This window comes from Fistularia commersonii, chromosome 20 (assembly GCF_037954325.1).
Source record: "Fistularia commersonii isolate RoL2024-O1a breed Wild chromosome 20, RoL_Fcom_v1.0, whole genome shotgun sequence".
NCBI classification, from domain to species: Eukaryota; Metazoa; Chordata; class Actinopteri; order Syngnathiformes; family Fistulariidae; genus Fistularia; species Fistularia commersonii.
Genome location: NC_141303.1, coordinates 8,242,469 through 8,263,883, shown reverse-complemented (window position 1 = coordinate 8,263,883; position 21,415 = coordinate 8,242,469). Strand labels below are relative to the sequence as shown.

Sequence of the window (21,415 nt, the reverse complement as noted above, 5' to 3'; positions counted from 1 at the left end):
AGCCTGTCTGGCGCTTTGAAGACAGAATCACGAGATCCTGCGCCGTGCACCAGCATATTGTTAGGCATACAAAAGCTGCTACTGGGAACAAGATACAAACCATTTCTCGAACTACTAACCAAAATCCTGACTATTTAATGCATCATACTTTTTTAGGATTCTCTGTAAACCACTGCAACATTAATACATCCCCCCATCTCTATCTCATGTTTTTTGTTTTTTTTTAACATCAAGACAGATTCATAGATGGACAGCCACAAAAGAAACATTGGCCAGGGAAAAGAATATAAGATCACAGATAGGCATTGTTATAAAGCTCCAGTCATACCAGTGCTGTTGCAGATTAATACATTGTACCCAGCATAGCTGTGCAATGTTACCAGCTCCAAACTGTCTCTCATTACTACCGAGACTCTCATTACTACATAGAAGGCCACACATTTTGACACACAGCGCTGCCAGTGCAAGCACACACATGCCACTCCCACACACCCCCACATACCTGAGTGTTTCTCTGGTAATCTCAAGTGTCCGTTGCCCACACATGACACATTTCAACATTTGCTAGGATGCAGCTCATGTGGAAAGCCTTTTCAAGAAAGAAGTAGCGCGGTTGACAGTTTATCAAAGCTTGTATACTCTGAAAATAGAGCAGGGCGATATGGCTGGAAATAAGTGCAGTCCTTTCGTATCTATTTTACAGATATCTGAATTTACACATTATGAAAATCTGCCTAGTTTGCTCCTCATGCATAGTTTTCAGCCACTTTTAGGGATATATTCAATATTCTTTTAATTTTAATTTTACTATTGACAAGCCAGTTATTTAAAGTGGTCTCTTGATTAATTTCAAGGCAATATCATTTTCCTGATATTTCTTACAGACTTTAAGTAAATTGTAAATTCTTAGCTTACGCTGTATCTCACACTGGTTTAACAATGAATTTAAGATTAATTAATCCATTGATAAATAGATGCATGAACACATGCAAGTGCACGCACACAACACACACACACACACACACACCCACACACACAGACACACACACATACACAAAAGCAATATTCTTATCTGATGATGATCTTGTTACCTTAAGCTTTCCACACCTAAAATATACAGTTATCACTATATACATGTTTGTTTTTGTAGAAAATCCACAAAACAAGATTGCAAACAATATAAAACTCAAACCAACACATTATATGTGTTGGTTTAAGTTAAGAAATATACCCCTGGCCCTACTTAGGGTCAGGGGGATATTTATTTTGAGTTAGATTGGTTAGTAAGGCAGGCATACAGTTGTAGTAGATGGCAAAGATGATCATGTAACAAGTTTTTGTCTCATGAAGAAAATCAATCTGTCAAAAGGAATAACAGTTTTTATTTCTGTTTCATATGGGGACTTTGAAATTTACAAATATGAATCTGTCTATCCATTGACACTGACACAATACATCCATTTTGTCACAATCTTGTTGAAAATAGGTCATAATATTTACCATGTTAACGAGTTTCTATTTTTGCATAATTAACATGGAGTTGGTGGGATTGGAGGAGGGAATTGGGTCTCAAAATAATCCTCCATGACTCCAGTGAATGCCAAAGTATCGTGAGATTTCTATTATGGACCAGTCAGGTTTGATCAGCCCGGTGTTTGAATACTCGTAAACTGTCTTAAAAGAAAGGTTGAATCAAAAAGGGAAAACTGGTAGTTTCATATTTTTCAGTGTGTCCATGTTTATGTCATGACGGAACACGTGCGTGTCTGTCCTTTTCAGAATTCCTAAAACAGCTCAGAGTCGCAGGTCATTGTGCACTGAAGCTTCTCTGGAGGCATTCAACAGAAAAGGCCATGACTTCACTATGCAGTGACATTGAGCTCTATTTGTTTTTGCTGTTGGTATTATTTTGTTTGTTTGTTTTTCATAATTAAATGAAGCGTTGCCAGTTTGTGCAGCAGCGCATACAATCGCCTTAAATTATATCTGTGTAGCGCTTGACACATTTAGAATTAAGTTAGTAGTTCTCTCTGGGAAATAATGTCAGTTCAACAGTCACTCTGGGAGTGAAAAAATCACATCCAGAAAATACAGCTGTGTTTTGTGTCATTTCCTCACATACACATCAGCACAAAACACCAGATGTTGTACCATGTTGCATCAGTAACTGCCGCCCAGGAGAGATGAGAGCCACCTGCTGGAGGTTCTTCTCTGCTTGTATGGAAGTTCACCGTGACCTTCATGACAAACAAGCCCTCCTCTAGGTTGCAACATTAAGCCTACATAATACTGAACATTGCTACTCAGTGATAAGTGTCACCACTTTTTAATCCTCTATGTTACAACCACACATAGAAGTGCCTTAGAAGGCTTTGTGATACTCATCTCCTAGATTTCATGGCAAAACCATTCACAGACTAATTTGTTGTTGTTTTTTTTTGCAGTCAAATGAATAGTTCTTTAAGTATTTCTGATATTTTACATCTCTGAAATGTTTGCAAGAAGGTGAGGGTGCATGCCTGTGTGATTTTTCATCACACACTCTACAATTTAGGATGACGAGAGGCAAAGTGTTGACAGTTTACTCATGAGGGTCCCTGTTTTGCGTTTCAGTGTTCCCTGTATGTGGACATTGTTCCTACTGAGCCATAGTGATTTATATACTTAGTTAAAGAAATCAGTCACTTTATCCGACCATTGTGTTTATAGGTAAGAAAGCATTTATACCGCTATTACCACTTCCGGTACTCCATGAAATGGCTGCAGCCATCTGTAGACCTGCAAAGTGTCCTTCAATCTGTCAGTTTAGTGATGATATAAGTCACTCACTATAAGTGAGTGATTGATGTAAGGCAGAGGCAACTACCTTAGACTGTCATATACTCAAAGCATTTTAGTTAATATTGTGACATCCTTTCTCCTGATATTTTTTTCTTGAACTCCTTGGGGAATGTGAGTAAATGAGTTCTTGGCATAATATGCCTTGTGAATATAAAGGCTGCTTTCAGATCCCTCAACTGAGGAAAAGAATGTAACCCAACAACATATTTCTATTGTAACATATTCCACATTGTAATATTTGCTTTACTCAAAGAAAATACAATTTGAGATTGTACCATTTCCTTAGCTTATAATTTTCATTACAATAAGTGTAAACATTTGATAAAAACAGACCATAATGCATAATGCATGTACAGAAACTTTGAAGTTAGTGAAAATATGTACATCAAATATTAATGTTATAAAGATAAATCCCTTTAAACACAGCGCAGTATGGACTCTCACTTCCATTTTTTGGAATTAAAGAAAGCTACTCTATTAATTAATTTTTTATGTGTTTAAAATGAATAATATCCTCTGAAGTGATGAACGAAGAAGTTCTCTCCACTGTGTAATGTTATACATATACTCATAATAAAAGTGTGCAATCCAGTTGAGTGAATCTCACAGCAACCCCCAACACGCATACACATGTATTATATGCACATGCACACTCTCAGACTTATACACATAGAGTATATACTCCATTCCACGCATTGTGCGTCACACATTTATACAGCCTAAGGAGAAGAGGGTTATAGTAACTGTATTTTCAGTTTTCCCAATGGTCCCAGTTACGGAACCGATATGAGCTGTTTCCTATTAGCATTAAATATGCACTAGACCCAGCCTTTCATGTGGATGCTGAGCTGTGCTTTGTGTAAGAAGTCCTGAGGATATTTTCTCATACTTCATCCCACCAATTTTTTATCTTCATCTTTTAATTAAGAAGGAGAAGAAGGTCTGCAAGAAAGAGAGCTAATCTTTATTAAATGGAATTTCTGGGCCAATGGGTTGCTTCGGGGCTAGTTATAAAACATCGAAGCAGCAAACACTGCAAACCCTGAGCCCCATTATCCATTATTTCTCATCAATTAACCTTGAGAATCCACAGGAAGAGACCACACCGAGGCACAACACGAACAGAGGGGATACGCAGCCTCGTAAATGCAGCAACTCACCTGCTTTGCTTCAACCCATTTAATAATGTTGAGCGAAGGTCTAATTACTGGATCCTGTAGTTCATCCTGCTGGAAGGCCATCTCCAGATCAGGTGGCTTTATCAACTCCTGGATTTTTGGTCCGCTTCCATTTTTAGGACATGGCAATCAATAATGTTTGAACAAGTGTCAGGGTGTGCCGGGAGGTGAGTGGGAGGCTAAGTCCAACTTCTCTGTTTGATCCTGCGACTGCACTCACTCTTTCACATTCCTGTCAGGGTAGACCTTGGCTTTTTTATTGTTGCCGAATCTGTAATTAAAGGCAGCCAAGAGGAACTGAGAGGAGGAATTCAGGATAGGTGTGTATATTTAACCCAAAGACTGGAGAGGTTTTCTTAGACTGAGCTGTGTGTAGTTCGGCAAAAGCCAAACAATTCTGACCAATTTGTCTTTGTTTTTGCCCTAATAACATTTGAATGGGAAAAATTATGTAAAAAAGCCAATGATTGCTTTTAATCTCATTAATGGCCACCAGTTCCACAAGAACTGTACATAGTAGCATCACTTTAGAGTTATTAGTTATTTATATTCTCCATAGAACATAACAGATCCCTAAAAAAAAAAACGATTTGGTCAATGAGAAAATAATATTGAGTTACACTATGACTGTCTAGCAAAAGTTGTTCTTTAGTATCCTCACTGATTAATAAGGCTCCACTTTATTGTATTATGACTTTTTATTATTAAAATTCTGGATAAAGATTGTTACCAATTTTAAACAGGGGAATGCTCTACCAAGCACACAGTGCTGTGATTGTAACCAATCAGGGATGTGTTTTGCTTCACGACAGTTTAACACAGTCTCAATAGAGGAGGGCAAAATTCTGATTGGTTGATGGTCACTCTTCTCTTGGAATTTGGCAATACTACATATTGATTTGAATTGCTAAATCAGTTACCAATAATCATCTGTAATCAATGCAGATGTTCCAAATATATATATATATATATATATATATATTCAAGATTGATTTCATTTTATTAATCATTACAAAAATAGAAATTAATTGTAAGTCATATTTTGGTTAATTATAGTGAAGCAGCAAATATTTACCTCATTCCATTAAATGGACATTTATTATTTCAAACTGATAGCAGGGTGCTAAATCTAATCAAATTAGTCATCATAGAGTTTGGCATTTTGTTGCACACTTTTGAGAGTGCTCTACACTTCTGCCTCCAACCTCTCATTACTTTTAGATGCACCCTTCAAGCTGGTTCAAAAAAATAAACCTGGCAATATACCCAAATACAGCATATTGGCTTTTGCTTGCTCCAATTAGTTACCCTGTGTTCTCTTTGATCTTTCGTTTGTATTCTTTATTGTGATGTAATTTGGGCTTGGTCTGCAAGTTCAGTAGCTGCTGTTTCCAGAAAATGTTTTACTTTCCTGTTCAATTTCTTACCGCTGTCTCTGATACTATACTACTCAGCATGCTTTTTTCATATTAAATACATGATCAGCAAATAGCAGCTGAAAATCTGTTTGTTTGTTTGACAGAGACATTTTCATAGTCGAATTAAATACGAACTTCTCTTACATTCACACCCTTCAGTTTGCCTTAAAGCGATGATTCTTATACGCTGTAAGTTACATCACACCGTTCCCAGCATCAGTATTGAAGATGAAAACAGTGTTAGACACGGTTCAGCTCTATCAGAAATTCAGTCAGTGCTCCACTCCATTGCTTTCACTGAATAGATTCTATCTGAATTCAGGAATCTGCACTTCAGTCATTGTGTAACTAAAATGATGCTCAATAATTTCAGCCTGCCAGCACATGCTGCAAGCACACCCTCCTCATATTGGCATGAATCTCAAATTTCTCTTCACCAGTGACTTCTAAATGCCAGTATCTCCCGAATGTAACCTCATGCCAGGCCCGTGTCTGTGCAGCCACGCTGCCTAGAACTGAACAAGATTGGAGCCTGACACAGTAATAGGGTCTCTCAGCCTTCACATACAATGTATGTGAGAATGTAAACATGTGTAGGTGTGCAATGATGTATGATGACAAAAACCATCCAGTCAAACCTCAAGGGCACGGCTAACCTGCTATAAACAGGCAGCCATGCAATCAGTAATGTGGTATATATTGATTATTTTAAATGGCTATTTCATTGCACTCATGAATATACATTGATTACACGTCCTTTTTTTCGGCATCTTTGGATTTCGTTTTGAAAAAGAGCTTTGCTGTAAACCGCTCATGAAACAACCAGCCAGCCATAAATTCTTATTTATCTCTTGATGGATGCTTTATGAAATTGCTGTTTTGGAAGACACAGTTATCCACTGAGTGATTCATTATGAGGATATTTACTCATATTAATCTAAATTGCTGCAGTTACTATAACTATAATTTATCAGAAAATTGCAAACCACACAACCTCCAGTTTTCCATGAACTACTTGAGAAATTTCCTAGTAGTTTAAAACATCAGTAGTGTTACAGTCCATTAACAGAAAACAAAATGTCAGTCACCCCGGAGTAGACCCAACTAGCATCAGCTCTGCATTCCACTGGAACCTAAACCACCATACCTTCCAGACTTGAGACTTGACCAATGCACAATCACACTGCAAAATGTACAACACATCATTAACTGCGGTCTACTCTTGGTTATTTAATACACTTTCTTCAACTGCCCTCACTGGGAAAGGCTGGTGGGTATGGATAGTTGGTGTATACCACTGCCAACATTGTTGAATTTCACAAGCAGTGTCAGCATTTTAAGATATGTACTACCACGTCATTCTGTCAAGTCTCCGCAGGAGTCAAGGAGTCAGTCTGCACCTTTTGCTACATTGGCAGGGTCGATAGCTGTGATATTAGTGTGCCTTGCCATTTTTTCAGATCATTTTTTTCCATGGGGCTGTTGGTTGACTGGATGTGCAGGAAATATAACTGTTGGTCTTTACCCATACTAGTCTGTTTTAAATTATTTCTTTGGTAGTTTGTATGTGCTGTTGTCAAGAAGTAGAGAGTGGCTCGGAGAATTTTACAAAAGCAAAATTCACTGCCTGGCAAGGGACTTACTCAGATTGCCAAATTTGGCACTTGCATTATGTGAAACACTGTCAATTCCAGCCTGGCATCCCTACTGAATAACTAGAAATAATAATTTTCTAAAATATGTTAAATATCCAGACATCCGCAATTACATTTACTCACTATCTTTCAAATGAGACCAACGTTCTCGACAACAATGCAAGAATTCATACCCAAAAAGCCTTGAATAAAATTTCAGACCATCTCAGCCATACAACTTACTTACCAAGAAAAAATGGAGAAGCAACAAAATTAAAGATAAGATAAAATAAGACGATACTTTATTGATTCCCAATGGGGAAATTCAAGTGTTGCAATAGCACAGAACAAGAAGACAGCTATCAAAAGAATCGCAAAGAATCCCAATCTCCACCCCCTCACCCTGGACTGTGATTGCTTCAGGTCTCCTCCAGTTCTTCCCGAAATCCAGCTCCTTTTTCTTACTGATACTGAGTTGAAGGTGGTTTTGGTTATTCCATGCAACAAAAATCTCAGTCAGTCCTCTGTACTCCTTGTCATCACTGAAGATACATCCAACTATGGAAAAGTCAGAAGAACTTTGGAGATGGCAGGAAGAGAATTGTAGCAAAAGTCAGAGGTGAGGAGGGTGAAGAGGAATGACAGGGCTGTACCTTGGGGCACTCTGGTGTGACACGACCATCCACCCGCGCGTACTGTCGCCATCTTTTGAAGTAGTTAAAAATCCAGTCAGTGATGTCAGGTTGAGGTTGCATACCCAGCAGCTTGTCTCTCAGGAGATTGTGTTTGATGCTGTTGAAGGCTCTGGAGAAGTCAAAGAAAGTGACGCTCGCAGTGCTTACTACACCCTCCAGACGGCACAGGGCCATGCGTGTCAGGAATAATAGTGATGATGTGTAAATTCCAACTGTTTTTTTGCGTCACCTGCTCATATGCTACAGTTTGACATGACAAAAGATTCACTTCAACCTAGCAGTGCTTCCTGCAATTGTGGTCATACTATGTTGTACCTCCCTATTCAACATTACTGACTGAACGGAAATAAACAGAACAAATATATATTTAACTTGCTATCTTAAATTCTTGTTTGACCATAAACTCTAAAAGTAAAAATGCCACATTTTTGGTCTTCAGATGATCCTGACCCCAGGTTTAATGATGAGTGTAAAACAGATTTAATTTAGCTTTTAAAGCTGTTCTTCTCAACCTGCAGATTGAGTCCCAAAAATGGGCTATGTAACCATTTTGATTGGGTCCCGTTATAATTTCATTTTGGGGGACAAACAATACACATAGTGGCATGCAGTGCCCCAAAATCATTGTAACAGTTGTTATCAGTGCTTTTCTCCACATTTTAATACAGCTTTTCATAGCTATATTTGTGTCATTGTTATGTGTGGTAAATACTATGTCTTTTTATGTCATTGAATGTACAGCCCTTATTGTACTAATGATTTCTTTTGGCTCTCATGCTTTTCCTTCATTTTTTGTGAATTGAATTTGAGTCACTTAAGAATCTCAAAAAGATGTTCTGGGACACAAATTAGAATGCACGTCCTGAGGCGATACCAATTGAGACACCGTTAAAGAAACCACATTCTCTGGTGTACATCTCTCTCTAAAATGCTTTCACTGTACAGTGCAAAATTACTGTTAATTAAGGTTTTTAATTGTAATTCCTCTTAACATCCCTTATTTCAAAAATTACAGTATTGAACATTGTAATAAATGAATTCCCTGCAGCTTGACAGAGCATGACAGGGACTGAGTTCAGCCTTGTGGCATTCTTGAATAGAAAGTGCCGCGGCGAGCTCGGTCTGTCTTTGTGGTCTTTTAATTACACATGGCTGGCTGGACTCCAATCCCCAGAGAGTTGAGGAAAAGCACACATCAGGACCAGCCGCCACTCTGCTGGCAGCTCAGTATTACCCTTCCTAAACACCCTCAAGGGACGGGATGGAGAAAGCTAGAGGTGGTTGGGATCATAGGAACCTCTTGCGCAGGGTTGTACAGGGTTGATTCAAAAGATGCGTTTACAAGAGCCACAAGCGGCTGCCCATCATTCTTTGCGATTATGACTGACAACAAGCATAGAGCCTGGGGCAAGTTACCAGCAAATCACACCTGTCAGGCTCTCATACCCAGTACAATAGAAATAGCATAACCTAATATGCAAGTTTATTATGTGAATTTAAAGTAAAATCACCTCTTTAATTCTTGTTGTATTAGAAGGAGCTCATTATAGTCATTCTGGGGAAATAGGTAGGACATGTCTTTCCTACCTCAGACTTTTTAATTCCTCTCCCTTCAGCCACAGGGAACCTTAAACCTTAAAAAAGAAAAAGAATCTCACCCAGTTACTGTAAATTGTAATAATTAATCTGTATATATGTTCATCTGTGCAATATTTCATTTCATAACAGCTTCATGAACAATATTTTTTCATACTCTTGTGCGCTCCTTTATCTTTCACTTGGTACTTAAGACCTTAAGACACTTTATAGTCTTCAATTGTTACTTAAGACACTTTATAATTTATTTGTATTTCTTTTTCTCCCCCTTTTTTTTTTTTAGTGTTTATACATTTTTTTTCTACTATTATTTAGTATTGTTATGTTTTTCTTGTAACTGGCACAACAATTTCCTTCGGGATAAATAAAGTTGTTCTTATTCTCATTCTTAGAAATGATGCACAGCTGTTTTGATGATTGACCAGACAGCAATCACCAGTATCAGACCACGACTTAAGAATTCTGCTGAATCTTCTACCCGCCCAAACCAAACCTCTCACGCATCGTCTATTAACGCACAATTCAACACTTTATGGCACATTGAGCAGCCAGCCAGAGCCATGGGGTTATAAGCCCGTAACACAGAGACAATCTATATTTCAGAAACCCTTAATTCTCATGCCTCTCACTTCCCGGGATCACATTTTATCATAAAAGAGTGGTATAACCTCCAGGCAATGTCAAGGTGAGGGAAAAATGTGTCAATGCCTCTCATGTGTGCTTTTTCTCGCTCTGACTCCCTCTGGTTAATGACTCAAGTGTGGAGAACCACTACCTCAGCCAGGTTTGGCCAGATGAGCCCAGAGAGGTGGTCAAAGAGGGGGAAGAGGATACAGGCTATAATCACAAGCAATCATCAGCACCTCAGTGGATTTCTGGCCGATCCTGCCCGACCCCATACCTGTCATTTGAGCCTGGAGCCAGAGTGAAACAAAAAAATGGTGACTAGTTATATGCGAGTAAATACTGCCGTGCCAAACTGGCCTTGTGATTATCTGCAGAGGATTTTTTTAACGATGAAAAAATTAGGTGAGAAATGCTGACCTTGCATGGATTGAATTTTTGTTGGCTTTTATATTTTTTAAGAAGTTGTCATGAAATGAGTTTTAGAATGGAGAGAGGCAAACTCATGAGACAAGCAGGGTGGAGTTTTTGACTATGACTTCACTCCCAGAACAATGCAAACATTTTGCAGGGAACAGTTTTATAGTCCTTCTACTCAGCAACAAATTACTTCATCAAATGTGTTCTCATATACAGTTTGTTTTCCCTATGGGTTATGGCTTGGCTGCTCACTACAAAAGTATGATAGTGTTCACCCTGTTTAACCAACAGTACTAGCCAGTGTTACTGAGTAGTTCTTATTTTACTGAAGTCAATTTCAGGAGATCCAAAAGTAGCAAATAAACATGCCTGCAGCAATGCAATTATTTGACATTGCATGAGGCAAAATCTGTGCTTGTTCTAGTGAAATCAATATTCTTTGACTGTGACATGTCATGTCTGTTTTCTAGAAATATAGTGTTTACTGAATGTACTGTTTTTACTCATTAAGTAATGTCTATTTATGCTCCATGATACAGCCCTTATATGTTCTCATGGATTAGTCAGATTTAGATGTTATAAAATCATCTTACCTTTGTGTCCGAAGATAACTAGATATCACAGTAGCAACATCGGTTTATGCACTTATACAGTTCTTCTCTCCTCTATTGTGCAGTCTATAGCATGCCAAATAGGACACCAATCCCAGGCATTGTGGAATGAATATGGAAAAAAAATGTCATCAAGTTAAGCAAGCTATAAAATACATTTCTATTACTTGCATCAAACCCACAAGTGACATGACACTAAGGCAGAGAGAGGATGCTGGCAGCCTCTGCTTTCTACAAGAGAAAAATGGCAATCCTGTTCAATGTGGTAGGCCCAAGCGTCAAACACTCTGGACACCCCCAGGCAAAATCTAATGGAGTTCTGCCTCCTCCAGCTTGCCTGTCTCTCTTTATCAACATGCAACCAGCCCCCACATAGCCTGCAGCCCTTATATTGTTATGAAATTCAGGCTAGTTGCTCATTTTAGCCAAGGTTGCTGGTACCACTCAGACAGACCAATAATACTTCACCATAACCACTAGTTTGATCTACTTGCCTTGATATCCAAAAAATAACCTCTCTCTCTGCAGCTATAGGTTGCTTTTGCCTTTTACATTGTGGTGTGTAGTGATACTCTGTTAAGAGCGCTGTATGTGACTGTTTGTCTCCCTCAATCCTACGTGCTCTGTGGTTGAGTCTGGTTGTCTGCTTTCTACTGTGGTCTTTCATCATGTTCACTCCCAATTTTGGCATGCATACCAGTATAGTATTTATGTGTGTGTGTGTGTGTGTGTGTGTGTGTGTGTGTGTGTGTGTGTGTGTGTGTGTGTGTGTGTGTGTGCGTGCGCGTGTGCGCGTGCATCTGTAATGGGGTGGGTAAGATCGAATCTTTATCGCCATCTAGTGGCAGCATTATTCAATGGCAGTGTCAAGGGACTTTGTCCCAGAGAAGACATGAAAAAAGGATATAACAAAATAGTGGCAATTGTTTTTTTGTAAGAAGTTTGTATTTAAGCTCTGTACATATTTGAAAGCAGAGACTAATGCTAATTAAAATCAAGCTTTGATTCTGCTCTAGTGTGTCTCTACAACACTTGTTGTACATTTGCATATAAATTACTTTTGATGTAATGTTCCTGCTTAATTCTTTAACAACTACTTGTTCAACATTCATGAATAGAGTTTTTAGCAAGACACAGTTTGGCTGCCAAAAAGCTGCTGGTGCATTTAAAAACCCGAGCAGGTGTGCATGTGAGTCTACATAGTCATTTTGTCTCAAATTTTGTCAAATAACTCCCCTTCTGAAGAACTGTAACTCCTGCAACTCCGGCTCTTAGTTTCTCTGACTAATTCCTTGATCTTTGATAGCAGAAGGTGAACTATGTATTTAAATGAGAATACTTGCATATGTTCATGCCAAATCAAATGTGTCCCTCAGGCCAAAAACTTTGCCTACACCTGGTTTATGAAATATCCAGCATCCCCTAGTTGGTGTGATTAACATTCTCATTTGACATTAACCAAGTTTGCAAGCGAAGCTGCTGTTGTTTGGAACTTAAGGGGTTATAAGAAGAAGTCCCTTTGTTTTCAGTTATATTTCCATCCAGCTAACTAAAAAGGATTTAGTGAGGACAAGATTTCTGAATCAGAGCATGGTATATTATTTAGAGGTTCTCAGTCATCCAGGTCATAGTAAATTCTTGTCAAAATCTTGTTGTGGCAACTGATTTTCTTCAAAATCAAGTCCAGTTGGGATGACAACCAGAGCATGGTATGTTTGAGTGTTTTACAATATCAGTGAACAAGTACAGATTAATAATTTAGGAAAGGGAACAATATTGGAGTAGAATATGAACATATGGATATGCACAGTCCCTGGGTCTACCACTTATTGCAAGTGGACAATTAGACTTTAGACGCGTACCCTTGTTCAATATTAATTTGTATCTGCAACTTAGTTGTTTTCGTGAGAGAAAACGATGGTGGCTCGTACGGAAGTAATTGAATGGCCCATTTACGGGCTACTAATTGATTTTGAGGGAATTTGGTGTGGCTACTGTGGTCTTTCATCGTGTTCACTCCAAATTTTGGCATGCATACCAGTATAGTATATGTGTGTGTGTGTGTGTGCGTGTGTGTGTGAGAGAGAGAGAGAGAGCAGAGGCAAAATGCATACGGATAATGCATAAATTGTTGTAGCATTGAAGATAATTCTTTCTGTGGGGAGTTTGTAGGTTCTCCCTGTCTATGTGTGGGTTTCCTCTGGGTTCTCCATTTTCCTCTCACATTCCAAAAATATGCGGTAGGTTATTTGAAGACACCAAATTGCTCAGCCGTGTGAATTAGGCATTGAATAGCTGCATGTCTGTATATGTGGCCCTGTGATCAACTGCCAACTGGTACAGGGTGAGCCCCATCTCTCGCCCAACAGTAACTGGGATAGACTACAGATCCCCTGTGGCCCTGACAGCATGACAGAAGTATAGAAAATGTGTTTGCGAAGGTTTTCAGTCATCCAGGTCATCATTAAATCCTATCATGGCAAGTGGGCCAAGGTCTGTACTTGAGGGCGTTTCACCTCTTATGAAAGAGGCTTCTTCAGTTTAGGACTGAAAGAGCTTGAATTAAATCAGTATAGATAATGAATGCATGAAAGGTGGGTTGTATCAATCATTTTCCAAACATTGACAACTCATATATGGTTATTCTAAGAAAGGACAAACACAGTATAGCATGGGCATTAAACTTAACTTTGTATTTACTTTCCTCTTTAAATAGGGGACAGTCATGGAGAAAGGATATCTGAGCCGTAGTCCAGTACCTCTGGCTGTAACCGAGGTAGACAGTATATGGCTTTTTATGTCCTTGTATCTGCCAGAAACCCTGCCCCGTACCGCTAAGCCACCTGTAAAGAACATTTTATGAGTCTCGTTCACTCCGTCAGTTTTGGGGGTCAGCGCACGTGTCACTCTTGTTATAGCAGGCTTCACTGTATCTGGTTAAAAAGAAAAAGAATAATCTACAGCCCCTCTTTGTGTCATATGTTTACATAAATTTGAGGGTTTCAAACACGCTTTTGATGTAAGTACAACTGACTCATTTCACCGGATGGTTTAGTTGAAATCATCTAAACTTGCCTCAGTCAGTGGCTCAGAAACATAAAAATATTTGACTTCTACACAGGAAATGTGCTGTTCAACCACTTGGACAAAGAATGTCAACCACATTTTCTCCGTCTCTCATCTGTGTACACGTCTGTATACTGTCTGTTTATAGCCTCTGACCACAGTGTCTTTTTTGGGCTTTTCAGAACTCCTTTACTTTGTGTTTAGATGAAGTCCCTGCTCTATTTTCTTCTCTTAATTTGGCGACAGTACATCTAAACAGGATGCAGGTCATCTGTAATATTAGTGTATACATCTGATATACAGGGGTGGGGCTTGTACCAAACTCAGAACAGATTTTCAGCATCCTGCTGCAATGCACGTATTCAGATTTTTACAAGAAGGAGTTAAACAGGCTTTACATAACTGCAGAAAAAAAAATCATTCAGCAAACTTTATTTATTCATTGATTTTTACGGCTACCAGGATGTATGAGTATTTTTTCATATTTTCTGGCCTTGCAATTGTTTTACCATGCCTGCAGGTCTCCAATGAAATGCTGTTTGTAATGGCCTGATGGGCTAAGATTGTGTTCAGACATAAATGAGGAGGCAAAAGCTGAAAGGGGATGAAAGAGAGCATCTCTTAGTTGTTGGTAAATATTGGTTGTTTCAGTATGAGTAATTGCACTGAAAAATATATCAGTATGTCTAAAAGGTTTATATGCCCACTTTGGTGCATATTCTTCTAATTAGCAAATAGAAGTATCACTGTCTCATGAGAAAGAGCCTTCAACCAGTATTGGAAGTATTGAAGATGCAGATATTTTCACTATCTGTGGCTTGCTGTTTGATTATGAGAAGAGGTAAATACAACTTTGTGTGATTCCCATGTGATTCCCAGCACTTTTACATGTACCCTATGTTATTTTCCTGTTTGGGTTTTGATCTGTTTCCTATTTTCCATTGTGCTTAAATCTGCTCATTTTTCTGCAAAAGCATTGCAACCCTTCTCATTTCGGCTATTACCGCAAACAGTAAGCCTCGTCCTGGACGATAGATTTAGAATTAGGACAAAACAGTATTTTGTTACCCTCCCTGGCCCATATCTGTCCTCTCTTGCCCCTCTATTCCCCTAATTTGCTTTCTTTCCCTTTTTTCCATTTCTCCTTCCTTCTCTCCCATGACCTCATGGGGTTCTCTTGAGGTTCAGTCTTCCAAAATGGGATAATATCCCCCACTTCTTCTTGGGTTCCATACTACTGAATTAACATTGAAGACTACCCAAACCTCACAGTTGAGTGACTCATTCAAATAATTGTTGCCTTTAGCTGTATCAGGTTTCTTATTCTCTGACTTTCCCCCAGTACAGTGTGGTATCTCAACCACATGGGAATCGGAGCATTTGAGTAAAAGGGACTGAAAAATAGTGTGACATCAGAGGGAGAGGAAAAGAAAGAAAAGGAACGTAATTCTGATAGGCCGGTAATTGTCTGCGATGCTTATTTGATCACGTGTGATCCAAAATGACAAATGAGTAAATGTTATCCTACTTTCTTCCAGTTTTCCAGATGTTTATTTGCCTGTGTTGCTTAACATCTTTTCAGTTAATGTGGGGGCCATTTAGCATAATTTGTCAACCTTGGTGTGTCTGTTGGCACTTTCAGGAGGGGGAAGCTCCAAATAAGCTTTTTTTTCAAGGCTGAATGAGAGGTGACAAAGAGACACCGCATGTTACGTCAGGGGAAAAAACAAAGGAGAGGAAAGCTGAGACAAGAAAACCACAGCGCAGTGAGAATATGCGGGCAGATCTCAATGTTGAAAATCAACAGCAACCGTCAGACGAGCTGTCATATTTTTGGAGAGGACAGAATGAGTAAAGCCTTGCAGAGTAAAGGATGAGATCCCTCCCACCGCCAAATCCAAAATACTGTAGACTCTCCTCCAGCAGAGCTTCCCTCCTCCCTTCCTCTCCCGTCCCATGTCAGCAGCAGCCCGATGACTGGACCTCTGTGTCCCTGCTCTGCTTACTCTTTGCTGCGCTCCAGCAGACATGCATTGTTCTCCACTGTACACTACTTGTTGCTCCCATTCTCAAAGAGATAGTCTGTGTTAAATCTGCCAAGAATATTCACTGGGAAAGACTTCAGCTTCCTCTTGGTGAGTACTGATACTTTGTTTGAGAGCTTTTTGAAGAGAGAAGGATTATTTTGTCAATTTGGTCTGTGTCAGATGTTTATGTCAGATTAAAACATGCTTATAGTCCTTGCTTTCTTGTTTAATCATTAATAGCAAGGTCTAGAATACGTGACGTGGAATGAAGGTAGGAAACCTGATGCGCACACATGAAGTCGGCAAGGAAACACTGCCGTACTAGTTCTCCTGTTACTGGCGAACTCCCTTTTTGCTGACTCACTCTAATAACTTCTCCATGCTGAGTGGGTGCCTGAGTACATGTGTGAGAGAAAGGTGTACATATGTTTGCCATTCTCTCTAGTGTCCTACATATGCAATTCTCTGTAAAGCCTTCCTTTAAAGAGGGATAATTGACTGAGTCAGTTCAGTCTCATACGCCTTAAACGCCATGGGAATTTTTGAATAGCAATGAAAGCAAAGACACTAAGAAAAGAGAAAGAATGATGTTGGCATTGCGCTTAATCACTGTTTATCATCACTCTCTCAGGTCTACATTGATTTCTCCTCTCTGTTCACTGAACAAGAACAATAGCTTTAAATCCTAGCCAAGAACCCAAGTACGCAAGCCAGCTAAATATCAACACCAAATCTACTGCAAGATGTTGGTCATTGATTTTCTTTGTTTCCAGATGCACACGCACACACAGACACACACATATATACAATCAAGCCTTGTCATCTAGAGCGACTGCATTGTTAGGTTCACATAATTGTGTGTATGTGTCTAAAAGTTTGTCCAAAGGTCTTGGACAATGGAGTCTGTCACTGGGGGATGTGGATTTCTATCTCCCTCATTCTCCCTCTCCTTTTCCCGTTCAAGTCCCCCCTTCACATCTGGATCCCCCCACCAGCTGACAAGGAACAAGGGAGCGGATGGAGAGAGGAAGAGGGTGTGTATGGGGGGAAGAGAGTTGCACAGAAATGTGAGTAGAGAGAGTTTGCTCAGGGCTAGAGTTCCCCCTACACTTTTCAGTGCGGGAAGAACAATGTCATTGTGAACGCCAAACGTTTGAGAGGAAACACAAATGCTCCACACACAGAAGGGTAGCAGGTAATTAATGCACAAACTGATGTAAGTATATATCCATTTAAAAACATAGATTGCATACTCTTAGTGTACACTTGATACGCACTACTGATAATGTCGAGTGTGATGTCACATCTACTGCATTTACATAGTAATATTAATGAATTGCTTTGCAAAGACCTCACTTTATGGATGGTTTCTTTCATAATGCTTCAACTTTCAGTTGGAACTTCTGTTTGTTTCTGCCATCCTCTACCTACTCATGATGCGTACAAGTCTAGTAATGGTTCATTAGTTCTGCTAAATCTCAAATGAAGCAATAGCATACAGTTTTAGTTTTACATAAAAGTGCTTGGCCTCATTGGATGAATGTTTCTGTGCATTTTGATTTTTCTCTGCTTGATGAACCCATAAGTCTCAGTTACTATTGCACTATTGTGCCAAAGCTGGGCAGCCACTGTCATACTATTTATCTCCAGCAGGGCAAACCATGGCAATAGGTGTTTGTTGACATTATTACTAATAGGCAAGTCAGCGTGGCAGCACATGTACTTAAAGGTGTGAATATCTGACGCACATCTGCTAATGTAGTTTTGGAGCCCAAACATGATGTTCAGTGAGACAGGAGGGAGAGTTTTAGTATCCTAAAAAGTGGAACAGTAATGAAACAACAACATGTAATTCCTCCTTAGACTCCCTGGAATTATTTTGAGTAGATCTCCCTCATGTGTATTAGTAATTCAGCGGTCTCTCACTGCCAGTGCAGCTGTCATGCGATGCTTCTACTGCTATTTTTCATTTTATTCATGACTTTGATTTACAACCAGGCACCTTTGGCTATGCCACATTGCTGAAAGTGTGAATGATCTTGCTGCTTGACCGATTTACAGTCGTAATAGCCTTTTATTTAGACTTGGCGACAGAATTAATGCACAAATTTGTTTCAGACAATCTCGTCATAGCCATAATCTCTCCATTGAATCAGCCAATATTGTAAATAATAGTGACATGATGGAACTGACAGAGAATATACATACTAATATACGCTGCAGTATTTGTTCCTCTCACTTCGACATCTATTGTGTTAATGTAGTATGTCACCAAGTATCACAAGGAGCACTGTAAGTATTTTTGAAAAAAAATAAGACCAAGGAGGAACCAGTTGAACTTTATCAGCTAATTGAAAAATCTTTCATTTGTTTTGGTCCAATCTGTAACTGTCAACAGTCTCAACGGTGATGTCAACATGTAGGCACAAGTTTCCAACAAAGCAAACTAGATTCTCATGGAGACAGAACAAGACATTTTTGATTAGATGAAACCAACCCAGAAGGTCCAAATAAATATATTATAGCCCTTTTGAAACTGAACAATGGAACAACATTGTATAATCCAGTTGTAAAGGCAGACACCAATGAACATATTTTGTTGAAAATTATTTCTGATGTTTTGAAAAACATTACATTTAATATTAGAAAGCCAGACCCAGAGGTTCTAACCCAGACCATTTGTTTTTGACTTGCCATGACTAGACAATGTGTTATTGTTCTTGCATTGTGCTATTTGCTTGCCTGGATCCTGTTATGGGAGTATTAGCAACTTTGCTATTTCTTTTGAAGTTCATACATCTAATTTCTAAGATTTAAGTCCCATATGAGACCATCTGGCATTATATATTTGTTTGATTTTGATTTTTACCAGCCTAATTTTCATCCCCTGGGACCCTGCATAGGATAAGCAATAAGCAATAGGCAACGGATGGATGGATGGATGGATGGATGGATGGATGGATGGATGGATGGATGGATGGATGGATGGATGGATGGATAAAGTAATACCATAGTGTTGACATGTGTCTCTACCATAATTATCTTTTATGTGTTGCATTAATATTTCTACTTACAATACTCAAGTAGTGATACACAAACACACACACACACAGCAACATACACAAACACACACGCAGATTCACACCTGTATATGCTGGGGTAATTTTTAAAGGTACATCTTTTTGCAGCTCACAGGCAGAGATTCCATTAGCTATATTGGCTAAAATTAATACATACATTATTCCACATCTCCCGATAGATTTTCCTGATATTCTTATCATACGGCTTTTCACGTCTCCCCAATTTTTTGTCATTTTTTCAGTATAGATAACAATTCTGCAGTGGCACACCTTAGAATATATGCTGCTTGTCTTGAAACACTGAATTGTGCTCTTTTGTTTGGGTTTCCTTATCTCACTCACAGCTTCCACACTTTGCACTGGAGATTTGTCAGTCACACACTCTGCATGACAGATAGCCGCGGTGGGGAGAAAATGGTCAGTGCCACAAAAATATGCTGGACTGCTGACTAAGAAATATGAGTGGGTACTTCATGTCATGTTTGTCCTGAAAAACACAATTTAGAGCTCTTTTATATACATACAATTGTTGCTAGTGGTCCTACCATAGAGTTTTATAAGCCTCTAACCCTATTACTTATTACTTGCCATTTTAGATGCCATTTTTTAGCCACTGATCTGCATGCAATTTAAGACTGAGAAGGGCAGATTTTCAAATTGGGAGCTGGTTTATGAATACACATGTTTAATAAGCAGCAAAAATATTGGTGAACAAAGATTTGCTCAGATTTTCTGACTGATGTTATTAATTATAAAAAGTGTCATTTGATGACTGGAAGGAAAGAGGAATCTAAAACCTAACAACATAACTTGCAATCTTATTTTACAAAAATAAAATTTGAGGTTTGACACCTGAAGTTAGTTTAAAATAACAGACTAATTTGCATCAAGGAATTGTCTTACTCGATTATATTTGTCATTAGCATTATTTTCATGTTACTCAGTCCTTTGCTTTTTAATAGCAGGCATGAGCCAAATAAATGTGCACATAAAGATGCATACTATGCAGGTACACACATACACTAATGCCAATGCAGCACATACTGGAGCTATCAGTTTTTTACTGATACTTACTTTAAGTATGCATGTGTGTGTCCATGGATATCATCAGAATCGCTCTATGTTGTATAGATTCATTTGCCCGATCAATACAAGCCAAGTCATTCTCTACAGTTATAAGAAAACTGTATTTTTAAAGTCCAGCAAGTCTATTTCAAAACAAGACAGATGATATAAATATAAACCTCCTTCAAAATCAAAGCTGTGTATGCGTGTCACATTGAAAGTAGAGGATTACAGCTGTCATTGGGAGGGTGGTATATATTCTCTGACAGCCTGGTTGTTTGTGAGCATACAAGGAGCCCTGATTACTCCTGGCATTGCTGCTCTACTTCCCAGGATACCAGGCATTGACTGGCACAGCAGGAGAACAGGAAAGCTTTAGGCATACCAGCTCACACACATGCATGCAAGCCCACATTAAACAAATGATTATCACTTCATCAGTTAATATTATGTTTTACTGCCAGCTCATTTTTTTATTATTCATTGTTTTTTTGTTTTTTTTAACAGCTGATTGCTTATTACTTTGTTTAAGAACTTCGCTTTGTTGTTCACAAATCATCACAATGTTCACAATGATCGCTTATTCCCAGTAACATATTTAAACATTTTGATGATCGTTCTTTTTCAGTTAACATTGCATATGATAGAGGTTTGGCAAGACTCAGTAATGATGTCACAAGTGATAAATGACTGCCAGAGTGTGAGGAGATGACCTCATCACAGGGGAAGTCCCAAAACACTCTTATTGTAGCAGACAGACTTTGCTTTCTCACACTCTATATTTTTAGTAAACTGAATCTGCCTCTTCCAGAGGGCATCCAACTTTAAAGATATTTCACTCTTAAAGTGTAGTTAAATATTTACAGCTACTTTTTTGCTTTGGTGTTCTGTTTTGTAAAGTGTTTATAAAGTGGCACATTTGGAACCTTTCATATTCCCCACTTTTAAAGTTGACAGCATAAAAGATATGAGCAAGAAGAAGACTTAGAGTATGTCAAAAAATATAGTTTTTTAGATTGTAGCTTTGTTTGAAAGAGCATGACTATAAAGCATGACTTTAAATGGCCTGTTATGGGATTTGTAACAGTGATTTTGATTTTTCAATGCCTTTTTTTAAGATTGAAAAATCACCAGATTAACCTTTAGGATAAGGACGCAAA

At 38.7% G+C, this 21,415-nt stretch overlaps 1 protein-coding gene across 9 annotated transcripts in view; it reads left to right on the top strand.

The window, feature by feature from the left end:
- Positions 1-21,415, top strand: part of sash1a (SAM and SH3 domain containing 1a) — a 165,417-nt gene that overhangs the window by 76,147 nt on the left and 67,855 nt on the right. For 2 of the 9 annotated variants that reach the window (XM_086167645.1, XM_086167642.1), the window contains exons 1-2: positions 16,035-16,218; positions 17,075-17,177. The exons of 3 other annotated variants lie outside the window; for them this stretch is intronic. In XM_086167645.1, the coding sequence (XP_086023771.1) occupies positions 17,151-17,177 (27 nt within the window). In that variant the 5' untranslated portion in view covers positions 16,035-16,218; positions 17,075-17,150. 4 more of the 9 variants (XM_086167647.1, XM_086167637.1, XM_086167640.1 and 1 more) reach the window with 3 other exon arrangements.